General features: G+C 44.7%; 1 protein-coding gene across 1 annotated transcript; it reads left to right on the top strand.

Moving 5' to 3' along the window:
• Positions 1 to 2,096: 2,096 nt before the first annotated feature.
• On the top strand, positions 2,097 to 9,544 carry LOC112136804 (spindle assembly abnormal protein 6 homolog). The gene is made up of 16 exons (XM_024258714.2): positions 2,097 to 2,343; positions 2,714 to 2,774; positions 2,859 to 2,938; positions 3,006 to 3,110; positions 3,216 to 3,384; positions 3,525 to 3,602; positions 4,015 to 4,134; positions 4,320 to 4,511; positions 4,934 to 5,128; positions 5,461 to 5,550; positions 6,792 to 6,971; positions 7,036 to 7,117; positions 7,253 to 7,350; positions 7,428 to 7,528; positions 7,601 to 7,680; positions 9,381 to 9,544. The coding sequence occupies exons 1-16, from the start codon at positions 2,282 to 2,284 to the stop codon at positions 9,431 to 9,433; spliced, it is 1,746 nt and encodes a 581-aa protein (XP_024114482.1). The 5' UTR covers positions 2,097 to 2,281; the 3' UTR covers positions 9,434 to 9,544.
• The last annotated feature ends 120 nt before the right edge of the window (positions 9,545 to 9,664 follow it).

The following is a 9,664-nucleotide window of genomic DNA, read 5'->3' as shown; positions in this document are numbered from 1 at the left end:
CTAACTAACCAACCGAGCTTATCAATTAACCAGCTAGCCATTCAACTAACCAACCAGCTAACCATACCAGCCAGGTACCCAACTAACCCACTAATCAAACAGCTAACTAACCACCCAGCCATCGAACGAGCAAACCAACCAACCAGCTGCCCAACTAACCAACCAGCCATCTACACAATTAAACAACCAACCAACCAACCAACCAACCTTATAACCAACCAACAAACTAACCAACCAACCACCAAGCTATCCAACTAACTAGCCAGCCAACCAACAAGCCAGCTGCCTGACTAACCAACCAGACAGCATACCAGCTGATCAACTAGCCAACCAACCAGCCAACCAACCAGCAAGCCAGATAACCAACTAACCAACCAGCCAACCAACCAACAAGCTAGCTGCCCAACTAACCAGACAAATACCCAACTAACCAACCAGACAGCCATTCAACTAACCAACCACCCAGCTACCCAACTAAACAACCAACCACCTAGCTATCCAACCAGCCATCTACCTAATTAACAAACCAGCCTGCCGACCAAACAACTAAATAACTAACCAACCAGCCAGCTATCCAACTAACCCACCAACCAAGCAGATAACCAACCAACCACCCAGCTACCCAACTAACCCACCAACCAAGCAGATAACCAACCAACCACCCAGCTATCCAACTAACCTACCAGCAAGCCAACCAACCAGCCAGCTGCCCGGCTAACCAACCAGACAGCCTACCAACTGATCAACCAGCCAAGCAACCAGCCAGCCAGCTACCTAATTAACCAACCAGCCAGCCAATCAACAAACCAGCCAACCAACCAGCCAGCCAGCTAGTCAACTAACCAGAAAAAGCATGTTATTAACAAAGCACAAATGTTTAGTTTTATTAGAACCCACACCCTGCCTCCTGTCATCTTTACTTGCAGTCTCATTCTAAGATTGGTGGGTGTATTTGTGTATTATAATATGGTCTCCTTTAACGATGTTGATGCTCCCGCTCTCATCTATTCTTTCAAATGGTGCTTCTTTGCTATAAAGCTCTCTCCATTCTTCAGTCCTGTGTGGAGATGAGCAGACAATAACTTTTCCTCTCTAAGAATCTGTCCTGTCAATCAAACCTATAGTCGCACATGTGCACAAACCTGTGTGTGCACCAAATTCTTGACTGCATGTGGGAAGTGGACCCTACTCCCTTGGTTGAAGCACAGCTCTATGCCCCTCCCCTTTTGGTTTTAACTGCACATTAGACATGTGGATACAACTGCCAACAAACAGGTTTTCACACAGTGCCCAACTCACTAAATTAGTACACACATGCTCTACTACAACTCACAATATACACTTTCTGACAAATACATGTATTACCAAAAAATGGTGGTTTCAGTTTCCTACCCTATCTCTTGTAGGAGGAGCCAGTTTTTCAGCAGCAGTGGTTGTGATGCTGCCGTGCCCATGATGTGGTGGTTTTGGTTCTAACCCTTTTTACCAGTAAATTTACATTTTTGATTATAAAGTTCAGCTTTGATAGGAAGATATAATTGGTACACACTAGACCAAGCCCCCACATTTGGTTCCTGAAAGCAAATCAAGAAGAACTAAGTTTTAAAAGAGGCTGGTTTCAGAAGAAAATAGCGTTTTTCTCTAGAAAATTCAAGTAACTCCATAATAAGTGGACATTTAATTCAGGGGGACTGAAGACACTACATTTATTTGTCTGTAAACTTTCAAACAACATATCTGCATACTAAATATGGTTGAGATTTCTGATAGATCTAAAGTTTTTGTTAAATTGTTTCACAATATTTGCATGTTTTTAAAAAAAAATTCTGAGGGAAAAAATGAGAAGTGACATAATTTTTTGTCAAATCTGAAAACAGGGTTACTTTATTTTAATTTGGATTGGTCTATAAAAAAGAAGGTTGTAATGAGAATTATGTTTTGAGGTTTTTTATATAATATAATATAATATAATATAATATAATATAATATAATATAATATAATATAATATAATATAATATAATATAATATAATACGGTTATAAACAATATTAACACTCCCCGCCAGTAGGTGGCGGTAGTGAGACAGCCCATATTTATCAGTAGCAGAAAGAGCCACTTCCGGTTCCGTTACCAGGACGATCCAGTTTAGCGGACGAAGGGCGGGAAAATTTAAAACGCACTAGAAAAATTGGGTCAGATTAGAACGGACAGAAACAGCAGCAGAACCCGGAAGAATCAGTTGAAGATTTTCTGCGCGCCAGCGTCCGATCCGGAGCTCCTCATGGAGCAGCTGTTTAGCCAGGTGTTGCGGGTCTCCGTCAGGTGTAGAGACTGCGAAGACAGGTGAGTGACATCACAGACTGCCCATTTAGTCCGTAAGCAGAACCTTCAGGCTAAACAGACGTTCAAGTTTCTGAAGTTAGGAGTCCTGCTCAGAGCCGGGATTTAAACTCCAGACCGAACTGGATCTGGATTAGGGTCTTAAAAGAGTTCTGGGGCTCCTTTGGACCTGAAGCTTTCTGGGTCTAAAGATCGTGATGTGGATCTGAATATAGCTCTGTTTCTGGACCTCATTTGGATCTGGGGATGCTCTGGTTCAATAAATTGAAATATATTCTTGTTTATTTGGAGCTCCTCTGGATCTAGAGCTTTTCTGTATGAGGAACTGTTTCAGATTAGATGTTTCAGATGTTCCTCTGGTCACATCTAACAGGAAATCAAACATCCGAGTCACCATCCAGCTCCAGCTGACCACCAGTCCGATCCATAGGAGGGTGAGCAGAACTTTCTGGATTCTTCAGGTGGTCTCCACCGTGAAATAAGGAACCTATGAGCATGAGATGGATCTTCTGTTTCAGGATCTTCTGGTCAGGCTAACAGACGATGCAGATCCCTTTTTTCTCTTCAGCCTTTCCATATCAGAAGAGGACTTCCAGAGGTGGGTTTTGTTACAGCTCTAAACTGGGTCAGGATTAGGTTCTGACTCCTCTTTCATGTGAGAACAGTCTGAAGGTCCAGCAGGGTCTGCTGGTGGACTTCGCCTCATTTCCTCAGAAGTTTATCGACCTGTTGAAGCTGTGCTGCTCAGAGCAGCAGTCGGAGAGTCCCAGGTAAGGGGAGGGGACTCTCAGGTTCTCACCTGAACGTCCTGCATCTGTATGGAGCAGGTGTTTAAGAGGTTCAGCGCAACACCTGACCTCCTCGTTGGTTCTCAGGTTTGTCCTGCACCTCACCTGTCAGTCCGCCACATTGGAAGGCCCCGCCTCCTTCAGTGTTGTGGAGACCAATGCCTTCAAACACCTGAACCACCTGTCGCTGCGGCTCGCTCAGGGCTCCGACAGAGAGCTGAAGGACTACCTGGCAGCATGCCTCGCCTCCATGAAGGTATGAAGGTCAGAGGATTCAAATTGGAGCAAAACCACATTAAAACGATTAGAACAATGGCAAAAACTAGATCCTGGAGTTGGAAAACTCAAAGTTTTCAACTGGACTGAGAGGTTCTGTTTGTCTACTCATGTTTTCAGGCAGAGAAGCAAGCTTTGGACCTGAAGCTGAAGAAGACAGAAGAAGATCTGTCCAGGCAGCTGAGCTATGCCCAGCAGGTGTGCGGCCTTTGGTCCTTGTTAGTCTGTTACCTTCACCTGTCAACTCTGTTCTCCTTGGATCTTCATTGCGAGAGTCGGAACTTCTTCATCATAGTCTTTCAGTGTTGAAGTTTCTCCCATTTTCATCAAATGTTATGAATTCAGCCACAATTAATGCTTATTATTACCTGTTCTTCCATACATTTAGCTAATTTCTTAGGAAGATGGTAGTTTCTAGGAGTGCCTGGTGATCTGGCAGATATGTTAGTATTTTGCTCCTTCAGTTCTTATTGATGAAATGTTCTGATCTGCTTTGTCATGGATCCATAAAGCACAGCACCTGTGGTAGAACCTGTAAACAAAAACATGAAAAACACAGAAACGATATTGAGGTTTTTCAGGTCAGGTTTGTGTGTTTTTTGCTCCACAGACTCTGTCTGACAAAACCAGAGAACTGGACAAACTGCGCTCGGAGTGGACCAATCAGAGCAGCTGCCTTTCCAGCCGCCACGCTCAGGAGCTTCAACAGGAGCGGGAGAAGGCTGCAGAGGTGAGACCCTGTCGGTGATAGCCCAGCAGAGAAGTTCTTAGGGCTTTCAGAACATGGGAAAACATGCAGGTGTTTAAACACCAAATGCAGCTAAAGATCTTGAGTTTCTGACTAAAATCCGATAAAGCTGCTCTGACAGCCATCTCTGCGCAGCTTCATCTGGATAGACGTCTGGTATGTTTCAGCTGCAGAGCCGGTTCCAGCAGGAGGTCGAGCAGCTGCGTCAAGAGCTGGAGAAGGAGCAGAGGAGGAGCAGCCAGCAGATGCAGGGCCGACTCGGGGAGCTGGAGGCCTCCTGCAAAGAGCTGACTGAGAAGAAATACAAGAACGAAGCCGCTGTCCGGGACCTGAAGGTCAAGCTGGTGGCTTCAGAAGAGGTGAGTGTACAGGTGGATCACCTGTAGGAACTAAGCAACAGAGAAGAGGGTGGAATCAAACACAGACTTTACACTAATTGATGACAGTAAAAACAGACAGAGCTTCCACTGTGGTCAGTCCAGATTATTCAGTTTAAACCAGATTATTGGAGGGTTTTAAGGTTTTCCTGATTGGGTCCCTTCTTACAGAGGTGTCAGATGGGGATGAACAGGTAAGGATTTACAGTCTGACGGCTGAATTGCTGCAGGTTTCCATGCATCAGAGTTTCTTTCTAAACATGTCCAGATCAGACGACAATGACTGCAAATACTCACCTGGAACATGAAGGAAAACACATTTCTCTAATTAAGTTCTAAACCCTCTGAACATTTTTTTCCAACCTTTTCTTATTTTTGGTGTCATCTGCTGACGGGTTTTGTAGGAGTGCCAGCGTCTGAAGCAGCAGGTCCTCAGTCTGAGGAGGGAGAATGGCACTTTGGACTCGGAGCTCCACGAGAAGGAGCGTTTGGTGAACCAGCTGCAGATGAGAGCCGCCGTTCTGGAGCAGGAGATCAAAGATAAAGACCTGCTGATGTGCAGAACCAAGGAGGTCCTGGAGGCCACGCAGCAGCAGAAGGTATGAGCTGCTCCGCCCAGCATGGAGGAGCTCTGGTCCAGAAAGGTGGCAGGTTTGAGACTTAACATTCCCTTGAAGAAAAGGGAGTTGGGTCATTGCTGAGAAAGAGGGCCATGGTTCACGGTAGCATAAGATCTGTGATCAGATCAGATTCTGTCCCAGAATCACTTGTAGTTTTCCCACATACAACTCAGAGGTGAATTGTAATGAACTCCTGCTCCTCTGCAGAGGAAATTTCATAATTCTAATTACAAGACCACTTGGAATGCTCTGAAAATAGATCAAAGATGATGGGAGTGGGACTTTAAGCCCCGTTTCTCTGCTGCTTTCAGGAGTCGGTGGAGGAGAGCGCAGAAAGTAAAGAACACCACCTGAAGAAGCTTGAAGCCACCGTGTCATCTCTGTCTGACGAGCTGATCAAGGTTTGTCTCACCGGCCCTCTACCCTCTTACGCCGGGATCCCACTGCAACCGTTACTGCTCCTCTGCGGCCGCCGGAATGGTCTAGATACGGCGGGTGACTCATATTGATTGACTACTGGATGGCTGCAGCCATAGGGTCTGCCGCCAACCTCGTGAAACACCAAACTACATAGGCTCACGCAATAACCCGCCATTTATATAGGAAGTAAAGTAATCCGACCCCTTATTTGTGGGGTTAGGGACTAGAGAGATCCGTGAATATGGAGAACCCCCGTCCCCGTCTCAACTCCCCACCTCTGCGGCTGAAGAATGTCCGTTACCGATCTGTACTCACCAAAAACACTTCTGATCATGCTTTGTAAAAAAAAAATAAAATAAAATAAAAATACACCTGCTCCGCATGATAATTACTCTCTTCAATTATCAATTATCAGAATATTTTCAGGCGCGCTGAGTCAGCTGATGCCATTTTTCCATAGAGGTGCTCACTATTCAGCTAGTAGCAATTCACTGCTCACTGTGTGTGTAACCGACGGGCTGGTGTGCGCTTCACATCTCCTCTCCTTCTGGGAAATTCACGCAGCGCCTTCAGACACTTCACGGATTATGTAACAAGTAGGGGAGACTGGGGTTGGTTGTCACAATGACGTCGTGTTTACAAAGTGGTGAAACCAGAGAGTACAGCACAAAATAGGTTTTATTTTGAAAAATGTACCGGATGCACTTTACATTCAATCGGACGATTTCTGGTTTAGGTCGTTAATGGCCCCAACTTCACAAAAAGTGTTTCGGCGTCCGGCAAAAATTTGGATCCAACTAAACGAATTTGGAGAGTCGCAGAGATCAGACCTGATTGGATGCAGTCTTAGTGCCTCTTGCACTTTTCGAGTTATGTAAAGACTCCGGCGGACACACCAGGGTTGAAACGGTTGCTGTGTGAGCCCAGGGTTACAATCCTGTAGCCCCTCCCTCCTTCAGAATTTGTTTTTTTTTTTTTTTTTTGGGTAGAGAATGAAAGTCAGAAATCTGGAGAAACTCTGATCTGCAGTGAGAGAATTTTTTTTTAGTAAATCAATGTTCCCCAGGCCAGCTGGTACTAGGCTGAAGAGAAAATGACCATGAAGGTCCATGACCTGAAGGTTTTGAATCACTGGAACATTTCTGTTCAGTTCCCCATCCCAAACCATGATGCTACCATGACTCTACTAAAGACTCCTGGACTAAAATCTTTCTTCCTTCAGGCCAACGGCATCATCAAGAAGCTGCAGGGGGAGCTTCGAGGTCTTGTTGGAAAGATCAAAGTCAAAAACACGGTGACGGTTTCTCAGGAGAAGCTGCTTCAGGAAACGTCAGACCGACTGCAGAACGCTGAAAAGGAGCTGCAGAGCACCCGGCAGCAGCTGCTCGCCAAGGAGGAAGAGGTGGGGCGCTCGCTTCTTGCTGTTAGAACCTCAGACCTTCCTCTTCATCAACTGTTTCTGGCAGGTTTCAAAGCTGAAGGAGCAGCTGGAGGCCAGCATGCAGAAGCTGAACGAGAGCAGAGAGGTTCTGAAGACCAACGAGAACGGTGAGGTTCTCTCTTAAAGTGGCCGTTTGTTGATTCTGAAGTCTTAGCTTCTCTCAGCCCCCTCTTTCATTTTCATTTTATGTTTGTTTAAAGTTAGGCAGGTGATACTAGTAAAGTGTTATGCTCCTCCTGCAGTTATCTGTTGGCTGAACAAGCAGCTGAATGAGAGACAGCTCCCCCCGAAGCCCCCTGAAGGTGCAGACACTCCGCCAGCAGCTGCAGCAGGACTGAGGGTACAGGCTACTTCCTGGAGGCCTCACATCTAATCACTCCGCTCGGGTCAATAATTCCTCCCCCTTCTTTTCCCCAGGCACAATTCAATCCTCGGACAGGTCTTCCCGCTGTCTCTCCCTTGTCCCTCACCGACGTCACTGCTCAACAGAGAGGGGGCGTGGCCATTGGCCTGCAGCTGTGAGTTTTTGACAATCTTTAGTAGGATCTGTGTGGGGGTAACTGTTCTCTCACTTCCTAATTTCCTCCCAGAAAATCTCCAGATCTGGACTCAAAATACTTTGAAAGAAGAGAGCCGGTCTTCAGCCGGACCCCCCCTCTGCCCCACACAGGTGAGCCCAGTGGTTCATGTACCACCTGCTTCCCCAGCAGATCTCATGGGGGTGATAGTGATGTTACCATTAGGTGATAATGGTCGATGAAGTTTGGGTATCCTAGGTAAATGTTATATTATTGCGCATAAATCAGCCAAGGAAAGATGGAAAAATCTTCTAAAGGTATCAGTTTACAGATGAGTCGTTCTTTTAATATGCAATAAAAAATACTGTATATCCGTAATTTACCCTTTCAAAACAGAAAACAAAATAATGTTTGGGCACCTTGCAAAACTTGTCGTATGCACCATCCCCTTTAGAAAAACTGAGACCTGACAGTATCATCACAATCATCGTTTGCAAAGACACATGATTTCAGTCTCAAAGATTTTAAATAATCTGAGTCTTCTGACCTTGCTCCAACAATCAACATCATGACTTCCTCCAAGCACTTGTCTAGAACACTGAAACGGAAAATACTTGATGCTCACAAAGCAGGAGAACGCTAAAAGAAGATTTTTAAATCCCAATATACTTTGTTTGGAATATCATTAAGAAATGACAGTCAACAGGAACAGTGGAAGTTAAAGCAAATCTGGAAGACCAAGAAAGATCTCAGACAGAGCGGCTCTCAGGATAGTGAGAAAAGCAAGTCCAAACCCACGTTTGACTGCAACATCCCTCCAGAAAGACCTGCAGAGTCTGGAGTTGTCTTACACTGCTCTACTGTCAAGACATACTTGTACTACTATGGAAGAATCATCAGAAGAAAACTTCTTCTACGTCCTCACCACAAAAATCAACGTTTGAAGTTCACAAATGAACATACAGTAAAAGCAACCCTGGTACATTTTGGAAACAAGTTCTGTGGACCGACGAGATTAAAAAGGAACTTTTTGGCCGCAATGAGCAACGTTTGGAGAAGAAAGTGTCCAGAGTTTAATGACAAGAACCTCTAAGCATGGGGTGGATCAATCATGATTTGGGCTTGTATTGCATCCAGCGGCTCCGTAAACATTTCACTATCGAAGGAAGAATGGATTCCACAACATTTCAGCAAATTTTGGTGTGAAAAAGTTGGAGAGGAAGGCTTCTACAAATGGATAATGATCCTAAACACCTCAGAATCCACGCTGTCTTAAGAGGCAGAAACTGAAGGTTTTGCATTGACCTTCCCAATTACTCAACATCATTGAAAATCTATGGATACAGTTGAACGGAGCAGTGAGTAACAGACATCCCAGAAGTCTCAAAGAACTGGAAGACTTTTGTAAATAAGAATGGATGAAGATTCTTTAACAAGAATGGAGAGACTCTTGGCTGGATACAAAAAGCATTTCCAAGCTGTGATACTTACCGTGGGACGGCAGTACAAGGTACTAGCTCTGCAGGGTGTCCAAACTTTTGCACGCACCATTATTTTGATTTCTGTTATTTTGAAAGGGTAAATGATGGAAATAAAGATGTTTTTACAAGAATGTCTCATCTGTAATCTGATACCTTTTAGAAGATTTCTCAATCTTTTCTTGACTTCTTTATGCACTATAATTCAACATTTTACTCTGTGTGCTCAGACTTTCAGTCCCCACTTCACATGATCAGAATTTAATATTGGGCACTATTCCTTACTTAATCCCCACCCTGCAGCCAATCAGAATTGCACATTCTCCTGGACTATGGTATAAGTGGATCAAAGTGTCTCGTATGGTTTTCTGCAGATCTCCCTCAGCGTACGAAGCCCTTCATCGCCTCTGCATACTTCTCTTCATGACCCACCCACACACAGTAGCAGACTTTGTCCTCTTTGGAATCTGAAGTTTAGTTTTGTGTTTTCCCCATTTTGAAACTTGACGTTTTAATAAAGTTCGATTTTTATTTGTGACGTTCAAGTCTCAGAAAACACCTTTCTGCCTGTGAGGAGCCCAAACAAGGAATGATACCTGACATTTTTTAGGGAGAAGCGTCCACGCTGACAGCAGCTGAGGAGACAAAAGAAGGGGAG

The sequence above is a fragment of the Oryzias melastigma genome, linkage group LG4 (genome assembly GCF_002922805.2).
Source record: "Oryzias melastigma strain HK-1 linkage group LG4, ASM292280v2, whole genome shotgun sequence".
Taxonomy (NCBI): Eukaryota; Metazoa; Chordata; class Actinopteri; order Beloniformes; family Adrianichthyidae; genus Oryzias; species Oryzias melastigma.
Note: the sequence above shows the minus strand (reverse complement) of the source record. Positions and strands in the feature narration are given on the sequence as shown.